This window comes from Rosa rugosa, chromosome 1, assembly GCF_958449725.1.
Source record: "Rosa rugosa chromosome 1, drRosRugo1.1, whole genome shotgun sequence".
NCBI classification, from domain to species: Eukaryota; Viridiplantae; Streptophyta; class Magnoliopsida; order Rosales; family Rosaceae; genus Rosa; species Rosa rugosa.
In genome coordinates, this window is record NC_084820.1 from 27,942,666 (window position 1) to 27,961,684 (window position 19,019).

The 19,019-nt window shown below is 38.4% G+C and overlaps 1 protein-coding gene across 1 annotated transcript; it reads left to right on the plus strand.

The window, feature by feature from the left end:
* The first annotated feature begins 15,952 nt into the window (after window positions 1–15,952).
* On the plus strand, window positions 15,953–18,686 carry LOC133730430 (uncharacterized). Its single transcript, XM_062158024.1, has 9 exons — window positions 15,953–16,108; window positions 16,531–16,629; window positions 16,729–16,778; window positions 16,865–17,031; window positions 17,132–17,175; window positions 17,308–17,467; window positions 17,776–17,868; window positions 18,052–18,135; window positions 18,325–18,686. The coding sequence occupies exons 6-9, from the start codon at window positions 17,354–17,356 to the stop codon at window positions 18,418–18,420; spliced, it is 387 nt and encodes a 128-aa protein (XP_062014008.1). The 5' UTR covers window positions 15,953–16,108; window positions 16,531–16,629; window positions 16,729–16,778; window positions 16,865–17,031; window positions 17,132–17,175; window positions 17,308–17,353; the 3' UTR covers window positions 18,421–18,686.
* The last annotated feature ends 333 nt before the right edge of the window (window positions 18,687–19,019 follow it).

Sequence of the window (19,019 nt, forward strand, 5' to 3'; positions counted from 1 at the left end):
TTAGTGGTTTTATTATATTACGCTTTTTATATAATGATGCATGTTAAGTCTATATGGTTTGGTGATGTTAAAATGCAATGCGTACTAACCAAACCGTGAGAGATGTGATGGCTTGAGAGTGAAAGATGACACTGACTTCCTTCGGTTCGATCTCCTTAACCTCCGGAGGGTTAGTTACACCGGTCGGACAGTGCGCGATTGCAATGATGACCCGATCCGTGTGTGTAGCTAGGTAGTGGACGCTCTCGCTACGCTTGCCTGGTTAGAAATTAATTTAAGGTAAGCTCGTGTAGTGGGTCTATGGGACCGACAATCAGGTAATACTTGGATTTGGCGCCGTATTTATTTAAGCATCATGCATCAGTTTTCAAGTTGAAAAACAGTAAAAAGTTTGTCGTTATTCCTTTATATACTTGGTCTAAGCATGTTTTCATACTGGCTAGCCAAAAGGTTTATTTATTTGTCAGTTTTTCAATCTAGTCGGTGTAAAGTCCCTATGAGCAGCTAGGACGAAACCTCACCCCTACAGTAGTATAGATGCAGGTACTGTGCACTGGAGATGGGATAGTAGAGGACGGAGCTAGGGTGCGGAAGCAAGTTCGATAAACCCTTTTTTAGAAATCAAATTCCGGGTTTTACTCAGAATCCTCTTTCTTGAACTTTGTTTTCCGAAACTTGTTGGAAGTTAGTCTTGTGTCGAACTTTGCTAAACCTTATTTCTTGAAGTTTATTAACCCCTCGAGTGATTATCCATATCAAGTTCTAGACGAACAACTGATTTAGGGATGTAAATCGAGAATTATTTTTAAGTTCCACTGTGCGTTTACGAAGTCTACTAAACAAAATGCCTAGCGGTTCTCTAGGATGTAAATCCATATCAATCTCCCTTACATTGTTGGATCGGCCGTGATGGTATGACCCCCGGAAATGCAGCAAGCCAATCTATACCGACGAACCAGCCTCAGGCCGAAACAAGCCTCGACGCGCCGCCACGTGCCGCCCGTTGTCATCTCTGCAGAACAAACCAAAGACTATCATACTGAGGCATATCAGTCTCATATCGAAAACAAAAAGGTACTTCTCTCTCTCTTCATTTTTTTTTTTTTTTGACTTTGTCAAGGGGAACCCAAAGGCTTCCTAGGCCCAAGATAAACCCCTTTGGCGCATGTGAAATGCTCCAACTGTGCATTGCAGCACAGTGTCTGGCCACTTTGACAACTTCAGGGTTCGAACCTAGGTTGGGGAGCACACTCAACTAGGCAAGAACCACTAGGCCACTTGCAGTGGTTTCTCTCTCTCTTCATTGATTACACATTTAATAGGTACCTACCGCTACTCTGTCAATATAAATACATTGTCTGACTTTAGCATCGGAGGAGCGAAGATCGCCAACCGCGGTCTCCTCTCTTGACGCCGTTGTATTTCTCTTGACAGGTGGCGGGATGTCATAAGCTGACAACATATCGGAAGATTGGACCCCTGTCCACGTTATCGGAAGCCGACACCTCATGGCGGTATTCTGAGCAATAATAGTACTTCCAAAAATGCACAGCAAAACCATCTAAAAATGATTTTCTGCCAAACCATCTAAAACTAGGATACATTTTCTTTCTTTGAAGCTTCATTCTTGAACAAGGACTGACTTGATATTACCGTGATTCTAGATGGTTCTTGACTTATCCATGATCTATGACATCATATCTTCAAAAATGATCAATAATCTTCTAGAAAAAATCCAAGTCACCGGACAAGATCTCCAAAAAAGCTTCGTGAAAAGCTGACAGTTTCTGCCTTATCAGGAAGCCTATTTGCACTTGATTTCCTACTGTTTATGGAGTTAAGACCCTTTCTATAATATGTGGTTGGAAGAATGCAAGAAACGCTCTCCAAAACTGTTACCGAAAATCTTATTCTGAAACTACAGTTTTCTGCTTTGAAGCAACTATTTTGCATAACGATTTCTATGGACTTCCGGCCAAAGGAGTGATGAAACTTAGTTCTTTGCATCAGTACTTCATGGTCTATGGCTTTATTGCTCCATTTAAACTCCTATTTTTCTGGGATTGCTTCACGAAGTACTTGTGCCACCAAAATTGGTGGTGCATGGAAAATACGCCGGAATTTCACTTTGTCTCCTATTGTCAAGATTTCTACAAAACATGGGATTAGATTAGTCAACACTAAATAAAACTTTTAGAACAAGTAATTTCCATGTTTTAGGGCACAAATATACATATGAATTATGATTCGACAATATATACACTTAACTGAAGTTTTATGTGGCGACATTAGTATAATATGCACAACTAGCTCACAAGAACACAAAAATTTATTGTATTTACTAAACTAGTGTGATTGTGCTTCATCATTCGGATTAGGTGAGGATATTTTTTAGAGAAAGCAATGAGTAGTGATCAAACTCCACTAAGGTCGCAAAACCCAATACACCTAATATAGCTAAACTCAGGTAATTATGCCAACGACGAGTGGCAAGAATGGCAAGATGCTAGCTTGAGTGGAACCCCAACCCACGTTTGAAACTTAATATTCATAAGTCCCTCGTTTGTAGGTTGTTGAGTGCCCAGATCCTGTGGGATCCATGTGACACTGGTGTAGGTATCAGCTTCTTGAGAGTCTGTGTGATCAAGAGACCTGACTCACGGGTGCCTGCGGGCTCTCAAGATGGAAACCTTGAGTCTGCAGGCTCTGACTGCTCTCATGTGGTTATGTGTGTAAATTAAATGAGCTGAGTCGAAGCAAATACAAGGTGATCAAGATCGGGTTAATTATTTTTTATTAAGCTTGAGCCGAGCTTGATCTTGAATAACTTTTTTCATGCTCAAACTCGGCTTTGGTCGAGGTTTTTTTTTTTTTTCTTTTTTTTTCTTTTTTTTCCTTTCTGTTCTTTGTAGCTCATGCTCGAGTTTCATTTCATAACGAGCATTGGCGGAGCCAGTTCAGGCCGAGTGGGGGCCACTGCCCCCACTGAGATTTTGACACTTGGCTTCCAAGTATATAATTTGCCCCCATCAAGTGGCAATATGTGGGTTTACTGCTACTATGTATATATATATCGTGTTTGGTGTGATATAGATTGATCAACAGGCCCACAAGTCTACAACACACAACTCCCACAACTCCACAAGGCCACAAAACGACGGAAAAAAGAAGAAAAAGAGGAGCATAAATCTTCTTGTGCAACCCCATTCAGCATATATATTCACATTCAACCACCAAAACCACTAAGCCAGCACTCTGCCATGAATCCAGCCGTCAAGTATTTCCGGGCCTAAACCAAGCTCGTCTCTAATTCCGAAGCCGAGAGAATGCACACCACCTGTTCGACTTAATTTCCAAGAGAGAGGTTTAGGCCCCTTTTTTTGGAGGTTTCCTCTTGTTTCTTATGGCTGAGGATCAATATCCACATAGTAGCCTTGCTGCTACTGCAGATTTCAGAATGATACTATTTGCAGCCTTGCTGCTACTGCCAGGAACCGAAAGCCCGGAAATTTTTTTGCCCCCATTTGTATATCTTCCTGCCTCCGCCCCTGATAACGAGTACATCCAAGGAAATTGAAAAAAGGTCATGAACTCTCCGGGGTTGGTTCCGCCACCGTATGAAAAAACCTTGTCCAGTGATCTCAATAAACTCCTTTCCCTCTTCCTTCTCCGAAACATGGTCCCTGACGAACCTCTTCCTTGCTACCATTGTTATTATGTTGTTAAAAGTCAGCTCATATAACAAGACCTCAGCTTCACTTTCACAAAGGTACCTTCTTCCCTTGCGTTTTGGGAAAGCTTGCGCAACAAATACTTGACTTCGTCTTTTCTGACATAAGAGAACGAGTTTAGCCGGCTAGTGGACAAGACCTTGACCGTGCCGATACAAAGAATATTGCGCCAGTGATTGCCATTGGGGAAGGACGCCATGGTGGTTTGGTTGTACCCCAAGTGCTTGTTTAGAACCGAGGGGAGACGGTTTGCCAATACAAATTCGTTTTTGAAAAAACATTCTTGCATGGCCGAGGAGGAGCAGATAATGACGATGCAGCAATAGTCGAACCAGAAGGAGAAGATGGTGCCATGTTTCTGCAAAAGGCGGTGGAAGCTGCCGTGGGTTGGGGGTTTGACAAGGTGTAGGTGGCCGAGTATTGAATGGGATAAAAAAAAAGGCTTCTAAGGAGTTTGGGGTACAAGCCCGTCCAAAGAGCTTCAGGGTGATGAGGGGTTGGAGATTTCAAATATATATAAAATATAATATTACATAATTGGTTGAAAATGTGTGATTGATTGAATTAATTATACATAATCAGATTTATAATTATAATGAACAAGCATGCATTAAAGAGATAAAACTATCTCTCTGTCTATGAAGAGGTACATACCTCTTAGAGAGAGACACAACTGTATAATAACAACTAATATTGAACAATTGTGTCTATATTAAAAGGGTGTCTGTGACACATCTTCATCTCTATATAAACACACAAGTACACCAGTTTAGTCATCAAGTCATTATGCAATTGACTTCTCTTTTCTTCCCCTTCTCTTATAGCTATACAATTTCCTTATGAGAGAATACTCACTTTGGTCACTCAACTATGACTCATTCGACACTTTGGTCACTCAAGTATTACACTGTCATTCACAAAAGTCACTTTGTTGTGAGAAAAAATGCCCCTTGGGTGACTTTTGTGAATGACAGTGTAATACTTGAGTGACCAAAGTGATATATTTGAAACTTGAGTGACCAAAGTGTCGAATGAGTCATAGTTGAGTGATCATTTGTGGAATTCTCCATTTCCTTATAGTATTTTTTAAGAAATTCTTCGATTTTGTTATATTGCAGATTCCAAATTTTGTTGTATCATATCTTGCAAGTGATTGCCAAGTACCCTTTAGCCAACTCATTAAATATGGACAAATAACACTTTAAGGAAATGATTCAAATCGTACCTCAAAATTGTTCTTCAATTTACTTTTTCTTGAGTCTCCTATGGTACGTAGAGAAGTGTACAAGAAGATTTCTTCCGTGGTTTGTAGTATATTTTGTTGAAGATAATTGGGGCGTTTATCTGGCTCCTTAATTATAGTATGGACAAATTTTGTTTTTACATCTATAATCTTTACACGCTAAGTTATTTGTGCCTCTACATTTTTAATTTCATCACAGGTGTCCTTGTACTTACAAATTTCAATCAATCTTGTCTAACCCTTTGCTTTTTTATCAACTACTATGTGATGTATTTTGAAATTTTAGTCACATGCAATATAATTTTATATGTCATATTAGTAAATCATCATCATACATGGGAGCCTATTAGATACACATTTTCAATTTACAAAATACTGGACAAAAAAAACTTATGATTGGACATGATTGATTTTATTGGAAAGTATAGAGGTACATCTGATGAAACAAAAAATATAGTCACAACTAATTTAACGTGTAAATGTTGAGAAGAAAAAATGAAATTAGCTCGTACAGGATTTATAAGGCGCAGTGCACTTGCACGGACAAGTTCATTTTGAATACCATGCGGACAAGGTGGATAAAGGGATGCCATTGCCGATTAGACTTTATCGATTACAGTTGTTGTGACTGGTGATAACTCCACTGATCGGTTTATGTCAGTGAGTGCGTATTGTCGATAGACGAACGCATGTGCTTAATTCAATCAGTTGCAGAGCGCAGTGGCATCCGTATGCCCGTAGCATCACATGTAGGAATAAATACTCATCATCTTGTTTCCTACTTTCCTTCATTCTTTTCCTTTTTTTCCTAGTTCTTGTTATGTCCTGTGTCTTGTCTTACTAAACTATTTCCCAACATTGATTATTCACGTTTTTTGTGCTTACTTAATGGATTTAGAATTCTTCTGATGAATTTAATGACTATTTGAGATCTTGGATCACTATTATTGCTTTGAGGATATAATTAATTACTAATTACAAAAATTAAATAGTATCTTGTTATTAGGTATTATGAATTTATTAGTGTTGTAACAAGATTTGTTGTTTGCTGATTTTCTTGTTTTCATTAAATGAGCCCGTAGGGTTAAACTGAGGGTTGTGTAATTAACACACCTCACATGCATGATATATGCATGTCAATATACATATAATTTATTTGTTCTTATTATATAAGTTGTACTGATAAAAATTGAGGGTGTGCATATTAAGTTATTAATATATATACGTATCGGTAATGTAAGTGAACCAGCAGATCTACCAGATGTTCAGATCTTAGTTGTTGATATTTGTGGATCATATTTTTTTAATAATAATAAACTATACTTGATATTATCTAGCTGTTTACTACTATTGACATAAGTGCAAGTCGATGCACTCAATACTTTCTCATATTTGAGTTGTGTAACTACTTTTTTTTTTGGCAAAGAACAAAAACTTAAATTACAGAAGACTCAAATCAAGCCAACCAAACCAAACAAAAATAAAGAAAGACTACAAGGCCCAAACCTGGCATGCCCAAACAAACACAACCCAAGAGAAGCTCCACATCCAGCCAAGAAAGACGCCACAGACGATGGCGCCACCACGACCAACTCGTAGAAACATGAACGAACAACACCAAACTAGATTAGGTGAACCATAAGGTTGCCGGTGACAATCCCGATCGAAGAACACCCAAATATCCTAGTCCTAAAAACACAATCAACATCGAAATGCAAATAGCAAGTTCACATTTCACCGCCAAAGAAGTTGAAAGAACCAAGGTCAGTGGAAACGGAACACGATCCATAAAAGGATCTAAAGGACAGTTAACCAAAGGTAAAACAGTCGGATGTTGCACTGACGGATATTGATCCATGTGCGCTAGCGGCCAAACCCTACTTAAAACGAGAACTGCGGTAAAAGACAAAAGATAAAAGTCACCGAAAACAGCAACGAATAAGATGGATCCAAGAGAAAACCAAGATCTGAAAATAGAAAGATCAAGAGACCAAAAAAAAAATAGAAAATTACACTCAAGTGTCATTTTGAAACTTTAATTATTCAGAAAGCCACTTAATCTTTTTTGTCTTCATAAGGCCACTTTAGGGCAAAAACACATCAGCTTTTTTTATGCTATGCCCAATTTGCCCTCGGTATCATATCAGATCTCTCTCTCTCCCTTCCCCGATTTTCTCAGTTTTCTGTGAGAATGCTTTCTCCCTCTCGTTGCCGTCGTCGCTCGGCTCTCTCTGGCGTCGCCGAGCTGGAACGATAACTTAAATTTGGCGATGCTCTTTACCACTCCACCTCACTCACTCCTTATTTCTCCTTGCCGATCATTTCTTGATGACCTCCGTCTCATTCAGTTGTGAATCTGAGCCTCAGAAGTCATGCTTCGTCAATCGGTGGCGCGGTGGTGGAGGATGGAGATCAAGGGAGAGGAGAAGAAGAAGGAGAATTATAGAGTTCTGAGAGTCGGGGTCATCTGTGGAGATCCCTCCACCGCCAAGCGTGGAATTCTCTCAACTCGGTTAGATCAGTAATCGATCTCGTACAAGTAAACTTATTCACTCTTTGATCTATACCATGAAATTCGTTTCAACATCCATGACATGGTTAGTCTCGGCCCCTTCCAATTCAGTCTCTTCTACTACTCCCACAACTCTCCACCGTAAGTTCTCGCTAATTAAAACCCTAATTTTTCTGCATTGGTTTGGTGGTTGACTAAGTTAGGCGGTGCTTTGTGAATTGGGCGTTTCGGTTTGTTTCAGATTTGTTGGATTTGAGTTTGGATTTTGAATCTGTACTGGTTTTTTTTCTGTGTAATTTTGATAGATTTGAAGGAGATTACTTCGCTCCTTGAGACCGTTGCGTACACCAAGGAGGTCCGGCGAGTTGTCCACACCGTTAGGCTGACGATGGCGAAGAGGCGGAAGCTGAGTGTTTCTGTGCTCTCGTTTCTCAGTTTTACCTTTTCGCCGGGATCTGATGCTCACACCAAGCTACACAATTATAGTAGTTTATCAGTGTTTGTTGCTGGTGAGAGTAGCTTTTGATATTGGTGACAGTAGCTTTTGTTGGTAGGGATAGTAGCTTTTGGTTTTGGAGAGCGTAGCTTTTGTTAGTGATAGTAGTTTTTGTTGTCGGTGACAGTAGCTTTTGTGACCTCGCCAGAAATCTCACCAGCGTAGCTTTTGTGGCTGGTGACAGTAGTTTTTGTTGCTAGTGATAGTAGTTTTTGTGACCTCGCCGGATGTTGCAGGAATTCTCATCAAAGTAGCTTTTGTTGCTAGCCACAGTAGCTTTTAGTGTTAGTGACAGTTGCTTTTGTGGTCGCCAGAAGTTGGCCGGAGACCAGCCAGAGTTGGTCGGAGGTCGGCCGGAGACCCGCCGGAGTTGGCCAGAGGTCGGCCGGAGTTGACCGGAGACCTCGCCGGAGAGGAGGGAGAGAATGATTGTTGACTTTTTACTCTAGTGGCATTTATGTAAATATGTTGGTTTTTATATTCAAAATATAACACCCTTTTTAATGTAGTGGCCTTATGAGGAAAAAAATTAGTTGGTGGCCTTATGACTAAAAGAACATTCAAATATGCACTTATATGTAATTAACCCAAAAAAAAAAGGAAGAAGAAAACAAGAAAAACAGGAGAAAAAGAGGCATCAAGGCCTTGGATTTGGGTCAAACCCAAGCAGACCACCCACGGAGGGCGGAAAAAGTGTCACCGACCTTCGAAACGGCAGAAGGGAGGAAACCGAGGCACGAAGGTTTTCCGAAGAAAGAATATAGTTGTGTAACAACTATCTGAAATCAACTTTTTAAAGACCTATGAGAAATCATAATCGCCATTTGCCAAGACTTCGCATGAACATTGTAACAAGATATGATTACTTAAAACTTCATCAAACAATTTAATCACTAGCGTCAAATAAGGTTGTTCCACGCCTTAATGTTCATCATCATCATCTTTTAGACCATTTATCAATATCATCATCCTCGCATCATTAAAGTATGTTTTCAATCCTTAATTTTTTCAACTTCAACATAGATTGTTAGATTTCTTTACCAGCACCAACTTACCTTGGGAAAGTGTATGTTTCATGTGGTTTCTTTCTTCGTTTTAGTTTATTGGGCATGGTTTGTTTTCTTCAGAGAACATGAATATTCCATAATTAGTTAAATCCATATAATTAATTTGAATCAAAAATTTGCATAAGAACATTAAAGCCATGCTTCCGCCTTGTGGCAACCCAACACCAATGACTTGAGCATTGGTATCAACCTTCTATAAGTTTATCAAGTTCCAATATCAAACGACTAACGTACGTACTTTATTCGTAATATCAATTACTTGGTGCTACGAAATAACAAAATTGAATTTTTGGCCATACTCTAATGGGTTTTGGGTGTTGTTGTACTTAGGTGGTTAACGATACCCAATTATATATTACTTGAATAGGGTGTGATCAACCCTCCCCTGTTTGGACATAGCTTTGCTGCTCTGGATATCAAGATGAAGGGAATGAGTTTTTTGTCTCATCATTCTTCAAAGGTCTTTGTTTTGTTTAGGTCAATAATCAATTGCAAGTATTTGTAAGATTTGTTGGTTTATATTTGATGAGCAAGCTGGCACTTATTTAGTTTATTTGACTAGGAGGGTGAGTCTCCGACTAAATTATCATACAAAGATTTATTAAATTTCAAATTAGTCCCTAAGGAATTCGGCTGACTTTGATAGATTTAATAGAAAATTCAATAATACATACCAGTAAGTTATACACACAGTTACAAATGTGACAATGAATTTGTTGTCATAGTGGTAAAGTGAGTTATATTTTGTGTAATCTTAGTTCTATTAATGGTAATTATACCACCTCTGATCTTGTTACAAGTTTTTAAACAAATTTGTTGTCAATGTTGTAATTTTAGTTTAATTATATGTAAATAATGTAAATGAATATGATAACATTGTCTTAATGTTGTAATTTTGATGGTTAAATTGTAATTTTAGGTCAAGTAGATATAAAATTAGTATATATATATATATATACGGAGCCGTTCGAGAGCGGACGTCCGCAACCCAGAAAAAGTGCGGACGTCGCTGCTCCGGCCTCGATCGACGGGCGACGGCGCGGCGCGGCTCACCGGAGGGAGGCCAGGGGTCTTGCGGAGGGGTCTGCGGTCGGGTGGAGTCGCCGGCGACGGGTTTTGGGTGCTGCACAGAACCTGCAGTTGCAGGTGAGGTGGCTGCCCAGAAACCGGCAAGCCCGACCTCCTCCGACCTCGAATGGTGCTCAGAACGGTCCGGGACGCCTCCGGCCTCCCTCCTGCAAGCCCCGCGCCACCGTCGCCGCCTGGAAGTCACCTGCTGCGTCGACGTCCGCACTTTAGCGACAGTGCGGACGTCCGCCCTTGATCGGTCCTATATATATATATATATATATATATATATATATATATATATATATATATATATATATATATATATATACAGTACCATAACTTGTCCCAGATTTGGTAACAAACTTGAGAGACCAACTATCTAATCTATGAGTCCAGTTCACCTACTCAATGACTTTCTTACTCAGTTCTGCTCAACTGTCCTTGTATTTAAACTACCTGATTATTCATCATCCTGTGGTTTAATTAAATCCAATAATAGTTGAATACAATTGAGCATGAAATTCACTGAATAGATGAATATGATTGTGTAATCCATATCATAACAAGAAATTCCACTATTGAACATGAAAATTTGAAAAGTTTTACAGTAAACTAGAATTTGAATACAAGCAAAAAGCACCTTCCGTACACAAACTAGAGTGACTCAGAGAACTCTGAGGAAGATACCATAAGCTTATTTGTAAAAAATAGTAAAATACATGCAACTATTTATAGTTGAAGCTTATCCTAATAACATGGACGGGGTATATGCAAAAATTCCATGGTGAATGAAACCCTTAATTCGTGATATCCATCTCCTTCTTAAGCTTCTTCCGGTGGCGGAGATCAAATATGTTAAGCGTGAAGCTAACTTCTCAGCTGATGCTCTTGCAAAGGCTGGCCATATTATGGCGGCCCAAGCGTGGATAAATTCCCTCCCACTTTATGCTTCCCAGGCCTACCTTTTTGATATTTTGAATTGTGGTTATTTTAGTAGGGGTTTTTCTTTGTAATTATTTTTCTCTTCGAAAAAACATGGACGGGGTATCCATTCAAATTTGGACATGTAGCAGGTCTCTTTACCCAAAACATGAGCTAACCCAGTATAGGAGACTTTCTTGTCAAGATCATAGATTTTCTTGCTTTCAAGGTTGTTTAGATATTTTGATTTTTGAGGCTAGCTTGAAGGTACTGTCAAATTTTTATTTTCCTTCCAAATTGTTGGAGATTACTATTGTTTCAATGCGACTTTAATTTGATGATTATTTTGAACATAATTCTACGTGAGAGGGTAATATATTGATTTTAAAAATTTGTGGTCGTTTTTTTTTTCCAATGACAAATGGGAAGCTCAATTTGACTAGTACATCTCTTTGTTTCATCCACCTTAGATTCTCATCTTAACAGTGTCTAAATAATTTAATTAGCTCAAGTTGTAACCAAAAAGAGAAACAAAATGCATGAATATAAACAGTCACGATAGTACGATTGAGACTAGTATTCAAAAACTGAAGGACATACAACACTCTACTGATCTCTTGTGGCTAAATAATGTAGTTTAATTAGCAATACATATTAATTGAAAAATTGTCCATAAATCAATGGAGAACCAACCTTGTACAGATATGCATGAGTGTAGGGTTGAGCACAAATGAAATAAAACCTAGAAAACCGCACCAATCCGATCTGGACCTGTCGGTTGTTGTGAGTTATAGATATTTTAGGATTACTATTAGGAATAGAATTATACTAATTGTATAGAATCAGGATTGTAATTGTGATTTGATTACTTTCCTTGTTAGTCTAGAATTAGGGTTGTATATGGTTGTATAAATATGCCTCTGCATATTGAATGAAAGTGCGAGAAAATTCATCCTCTAAAGCTTCTTGTTCTCTAGAGATTCTTAATTTTAACTTGGTATCAGAGCCAAGAATTCGATCTTGGATTTTTGGTCTTGGTTTATTGTTCGTTGGTTCCGCAGTGAAAAGTGAGAAGATTGTTGCAGTTCAAGTATCATGGGTGGAGAAGAAAGTTACAAGCAGATTGTGACTTCTGATGTGCAGAAGATAGAGGTATCTGTGAATCAAGAATCCTCAGGAGGGGGATTTGGGGGTGCCAAGCTGAATGGCACGAATTATCGTACTTGGAGGAAGATGATGACTGCTCATCTTTGTGGTCTGGACAAGATGGGATATGTGAATGGATTGATTCAGACACCGGATGAAAAAGATGTGGGTTATGCAAAGTGGGAAACTCATAATGGTGCCGTGATGTCTGTGCTCTACAAAGCCATGACGGATGAGGTAGTACAATTAATTATTGGGTGTGAAACTGCAGCAGAAATTTGGAGTACTCTGAAGCAATTGTATCTGAATGACTCAGATTTTGCTCAAATACATGCGCTTCATACCAAGGCGTTCATGATGAGGCAGGATGGGCGGCCTGTGGCAGTATACTATGCTGCCCTTAAAGGTCTATGGCTGGAAATTGATCAAAGGTGTCCCAACAAGATGAAGAATGCTGATGACATCAAGCTACACAATGAAGAGAAGGATCTAATGAGGCTGCATATCTTCCTTCATGGTCTCGACGACAAGCATGCTAGTCCAAAGGGTGAGTTGCTCAGACGTGGAACTCCACCTACCCTTGAGGATGCCTTTGCATATATACGCAAAGATGAGACTCAACTTGATAGCACCAAAGCAATCCATTCGGAGTTATCAAGTCTCACTGTCCAAACCAAGCCTTCACCATCAAAATATGTACCACTGCCTCAACAACTTCGACCCCAACCAAGTTCTCAAGGAGGAACACGGCCGTACTGTACTTTTTGCAAGAATTATGGGCATTGGAGGACTAAGTGTCATCGATTGAATGGGTATCCGAATCAACAAAATACTTGGAATAAATCGGGACCTAACCAACAAGGCCGTACCACTGCTGCAAATTTAATTCAGAACTCGGACTACCAGGGTATGGAGGAAACGGATCAGAAGACTGGTAATGCTTCAGTCTCTTTTGTTGGAAGAGGTAAGTTTGGTAAGGCTTTATTTGTCTCTAACTTTGTTGGGGAAGATACTTGGATTATTGATTCTGGTGCATCTGATCATATGACTTACAATAAATCATTTTTTACCTCTCTCTCAATCCCACCAGTGTCCAAAGTAACTAACACTACTAGAAATCTGTTCATAGACATCGCATGTTTTAAATCGGTCAGACTTGCACACGATGTAAAAACGTAATCTAACATCTTTTTACGAAAATACTGATTTAAATGTATATCATTAACATCGGGTCTTAAAATGACCGGTGTTAAAAGTTTTGTTTGAAAATTTGCGGGAACCTATTTTTGCAAAAAGCGCTAAGTGTTTAAATGAATTGAAGGAAGCGGGTTCTAAAACTCAAAATTCTCACACTTAGAAAAAAAAGCGCCCAACCCCAAAACTGAAACAGAAACAGAAACCCTAACTCGAGCTCTATCTCGACTCTCGACCTCCTTTCTGAACCAAACTCGAGCTCCTCCTCCTCAGACGCCGCCATTGTTACCCTCATCGCCTCCTTCATCTATCTCCTCGGCTTCGTCTAGTCCTTCATCTCACGCGCCTCCCACTACGACGACGAGGTGCTCATCAACTGCCGCTGTTGCCCTCCCCCAGCCAAACCCAAATTCGTCCACACCGACCCCTCATTGTGCTTCGAGGAGGACGAGGACATCATCCAAGCCGTTCTAAATGGCGGCGTTCCTTCTTAGTCTCTCGAATCGAAGCTCGGCGACTGCAATATCATAGCGGTGATTCGGTGCGAGTGGCTTCAAAGAACGACTGGGAGGTCACTATAGGGTTTACCTCTCGAAGGTTTCAATTACGACTCCATTCTTGGACAGTGTTGCGAGTCGCCAGTCGGAGACGAAGTAATCTTTATAGGTATGATTGTTTTTATGGGCTATTGTTTTCATTTGGGCGAAATTATTGTATGGATTTGTGGGCTATTGTTGAAGTATGATTGTTTTTGTTTAGAGTTTAAGAAGCTCGAGTTTGTGGGTGTGTTGAAGAACTGTGAATTTTTGGAGAAAGTCAAGTCTAGCTTGGGTATGTGCTCTCGCTTGCTTCCAATCTTTGTACCAATTGAAATTGTGAGCTATGCAATTTTGGTTTTAATTGCTTTATTCTATGATTTGTATGGTCACCTTGAGTTTGAACTGTTGATTTTGTTATGCTTTAGAGATTGAGTGGTCTGGAGTTGACTGGAGAGGAAAAGAGTTTGGAGTTAATTGCTCCAAAAGTTCAGAACTTAGGGTATATGTTCTTTGGTTTACTAAGAGTCCAAGTAGTTTAGATTGAAAGGATTTGGTTTTGCCACTCTGGGTAGTAATGGGTTCCTAGTATTTGATCGAAAATCTTGTTAGGTCCAACAAGTTTGTGCTGAGTTTGTTCTGATGACCAGTTTGTTTTGTGTTTTATGACTATCTAATGTTGGTTCTTATTGCAATATGCCTCGTGCAGTTCTCAATTTGCACTCAATTTATACATTCTTTTCCATGAGTTGGGGGGTCGACCGGCTTCCTTGTTGTACGGAGAGGAAAAAGTAAGAACTTTGTCCCTGCCTTTTGAACTGTTTTCTTCTCATGTTTGTTGAGATTTTGTTTTATCGTATTGATTTTTATGCAATTGTTCTGAGCCAAACTGTTGTTGATTACAGGTGAGGGTATTTTATGCTGTTAGGATCTTTCTTGGTCTCATCTCTGTTATTACTGAAACCATTCTGGTTTATGCTCTGTCAAGAAAGTATGGAAAATGTCTTGCCTCGTATACTTGCCATGCTATGCTTAACCAGCGGTTGTTTCTTTGCTAGTACAAGTACGTGGCTCTTTTTCTTCTTGCCCAGCTTTTTGTTTTTGTTTTTGTTTTTTCCGAGTGTTATTTCACTTGCTTGTCTTGAGGTAGTTGTTCAATGAAATAATGATTCTTTCTATTGCCAGGTTTCTTGCCAATTTCGTTCTCTATGTATGCTGTGACTGGTAAGTGAACTCTGCTCATAACTAGTTACAGTTTCTTATCGAACCTTTGTTAAAGTAACAAAGATTAAATCTAGAAACCTTTTTTTTTTTTTTTGGGTACTTACAAGTTACAATTGGATAATGGGTTCTAAAATCTTTTTGTGATAATAGGTTTCTGGTCTCAATTTAGTCCTTCTTTTTAATTTCTTTACTCTTCATTAAAGTATACAGAATATTGATGTTAGTCATGTTACTCATAATTAGTAAAAGTTGCAGATCTACAAATTCACAGAAGTACTTTTAGTGTAAATACTTAAGTTCTGGATGCTCAAGAGGTGGGATACCTACATTACTACTTCATATTAGGTCACAAGATTGTTCAGCTGCAGTCAATAGTTTTTATTACTAAAATGTAGTTGCATTTAGCTCGGTCAAGTTTATTGAGTTGTCAAAACACGGTAGATGCTTCGTAAGTAGTAGCTTAATTGGCTACCATATCTTATGTTAGTTATGTCTTTATTTTCAGCAGTAGCCTGAAAAGTCCCACTGTTTCATTTGTCAAACTTCTGAGAATCTCTTGATGTGTATTCTCTGTGTGGCTTTGTTGGTTGTGGGAGGTAAGAAATTTTTTCTTGAAAAATTTGTGTTCTCATTATCATCATGCAAAAACTGATCTCTCTCTCTCTCCCTCCCCCCGTGTATCTACCGTTATTGTGCTGTTCCATACTCCTGACAATTTTGGTGCAGGTATAAAGAAGGCCATGCCGCGCAATATATATATATATATATATATATATATATATATATATATATATATATATATATATATATATATATATGACAGTGGAAAGAAACACAAGATATTCCCTTGAAGTGGAAATGCAGTGTGTGGGAAATTATGCAGAAGGCAATTATGTGATGTCCTGAACCTCAACACTTGTATAGTGATATATAAACATCAAGAAAATACATGATCAAGTTCTTGCAGGTAAGAATAGATATGACCTTATGCATGGAGTGACTTATAGTTGAACCAGTTGAACAAACTTATAGATCGATCAGATTAGGTGCTTTTATGGTTATCATGAACTTCAATATACTATTGGTTACATAAACTTATGGTCTTCATGACTGCTTTATGGTCATCATAAGATAACTCTTCATAACACACAGGAAAACTGAAATGGAAAACAAGAGCTCAATTTCATTTAAATTCTTTTCAAATTTGTTATTGATCATTTGAGATGCATGCATAACTGAACAATAAGTTTTTCAGCTATTCAGTATAATGAATTTCCATTGTTGTTTTATTCAGTTTATCTCCCTGATACTCTCTCTCTCTCTCTCTCTCTCTCTCTCTCTCTCTCTCTCTCTCTCTCTCTATATATATATATATATATATATATGAAGATATATGAAGATATCAAAAACATGGAAGCAGAGGTGCAATCATTAGAAGAGCTTTCAAAGCAGCTATTCCTGGAAATATATGAGCTTCATTAAGTAAAGGTTTTCTTATATATTTGTGTGTGTGTGTGTGTGTGTGTATTTGGTGATATTGTTTAATTTCACACTAACCCTTTCTTTGAAAACCCTGTCTTGACCAAGACGTATCACATGAATGATGAAGATGAATTCTTTCTAGAATCTGCAATAGGGTAAGATTCTTGTTTTATACATTTGATACAAGGAAGGCAGCTGTTTGTATTTACTTTAATTTTTTGGGGCATCTGGTGCTCTGTAGGACAGAGATTGCATGGCATCCAGAATAGGTTTCTGGCACAGAAGCTCAATAAGATATCTGGGAAGGGATCAAAGAAACCTAAGCCAATGACTAATAAAAGCTTCTTTGGCTTTTTCAGTCCACCTGAAATCCCAAAGAACCTGAAAGATATGAAAGATACTGTTGAGGTGAGGTTTTTGTAACATGGTCATCATATTTAAATTTGTTTCCTTATTTGACTCATTGACTGTGTACACACAATTTCTTATATTTCATTTTTCTCAACAGGTAATAGATCTGAAAGACGAGATGGAAAGGGATTGTTTCTTTGGGTGAGCTCATAACTTAGGTTTTACCCACAGGCAAATGCTTGAACTTTGTTATTAGCTACAGTATGATTGAGGTCTCAATATAAACATATTCTCTGAACTTTGCTATTGCTCGACGTTTTTATTCTTGTGTAGGTTGACCATTTGAGATGAGATCATCCCACGTGCCGTTTCATGGTTTATGGGGGAGGCTGGACTGGAGGAGAATACCCAAATATCTGCACAGCACTCCAATTTCCTCAAGAATCTATCAAAACATGTCAGGGAGTGTGTTGGAAGTCTAAGATTGATCCAGGTACTATTCTCCCTTACTCTGAAATTTGTATTACTATATTGGACATTGCATTATTCAGTTTGATATGTTTCCATGATTATTATTTACAATTGAGAGACACTGCTTGGATGTCTGCACTCCAAATTAGTATGTTATGTTTTTTGTTAATAGCTAGCAACTACCTTTACAGCTTTGTTTTATTTATTGATCCATATTATAGTTCTTGTGGTGTGTTTACTGCGACTTCTTGATCACTCACGCTGTTACATTACATGATCATTTTATAGAAGTTTGCATTTGAAATACCTTGATGCTTTCTCAACTTGAAGGAAAAATATGATGCATTGAAAGCAGAGTTTGACAAGGATAGAGCATCAATTCAAGCAAAATATCTTCAATCATGTCAAACTTTGTACGCACAGGTATGTCGACAATTTATACAATGTATCAATCTTTGTGTCATCTCTATACCTTTTTTCTGTTTTAAAGATAAAGTTAATTGTCACTCCACTTCACAGCGATACAATATCATAAATGATGAAGCAGATGGCGAGAGTATTGATGTGCATTTGCATTTGCATTTGGTTCTCTTGGGATTTGTGCAGATTAGCTTGGTAGAAATGCCAGAGCGTAGCAAGAAAAAGTTGATGGCTTTGACCACTAATGTGATGAGAGATGATAGTGATAAGGTAAAGTGGTCATGCTTATTCTCACTTGGTATTCCGATGTGAATTATGTGTATTGAGATTCACTGCCTTTTTAGTACTTTTTAAGCTCAGTCATGTCGGTATTTCTTTTTGTTGAGTTTAGTAATACCAGAAATCACTGTCATTAGGTTTATGTTGCACTGTGAAACTGACTTTGTCATTCTCTTGCAGGGCCTTGGATTACAAGTTATGAAATATTTGGCTGCCAAATATGAAGAGCTAGGGTGTGGAGTGAAATGGATGGGCAAGCCTGATAAGGTGATCTAGTCACATTGGTCTGGTTACCGCTGTTAACTTCACTTCATGTGAACCTTTAGCTTAATACATATTTCTCTTGCACTTGACTACCAAGATGAATTTTGAGCAAGGCTACTTTTTGCTTTGAAGCAAAGTTTGGTGTAGAAATTAATTTTGTAGATTGTTGCTCATATGTTTCTAGGCTATCCTTTGTAGGTTTTGGGGTTTTTTTGTGTGACATATGTTCAATCATGAATTTGGAAAGAAAATTAATGGAAAGCCCAATTTTTGGATGATTATGAAATGCATTTCTTTTCCCAGCAGCAGCTAGATGCAAACTTAGCTCATCACGCTTGTCAAAATGAAGTGAAGTATATAAAAGCATAACAAAACAGTAATGCCAAGGAAAACGAAGTCACTTGAGAGATTAGAAATCAGTATCAAAATGAAAATCGATGTCTTATGATTATTAATGTATCGAGTCGTGTCCGCAGAACCGATGTACTCAAAACCAGTGCACATCGATTTTACAAAACAAAAGCGATGTCTACAATGAAACAACACATCGATTCTAGAAAAAGCAAGCGATGTACATAAAACCATTGAACATCGTTTTGCTTAAATGAAAA

What these genes read in the sequence shown, in the direction of transcription:
- LOC133730430 (XM_062158024.1), top strand. Translation starts at nt 17,354, where the DNA reads ATGGGGGAGGCTGGACTGGAGGAGAATACCCAAATATCTGCACAGCAC. An exon ending in GTCAAACTTTGTACGCACAG is followed by an intron (nt 17,869 to 18,051) that starts GTATGTCGACAA and finishes GGATTTGTGCAG; the next exon opens with ATTAGCTTGGTAGAAATGCC. An exon ending in TGAGAGATGATAGTGATAAG is followed by an intron (nt 18,136 to 18,324) that starts GTAAAGTGGTCA and finishes ATTCTCTTGCAG; the next exon opens with GGCCTTGGATTACAAGTTAT.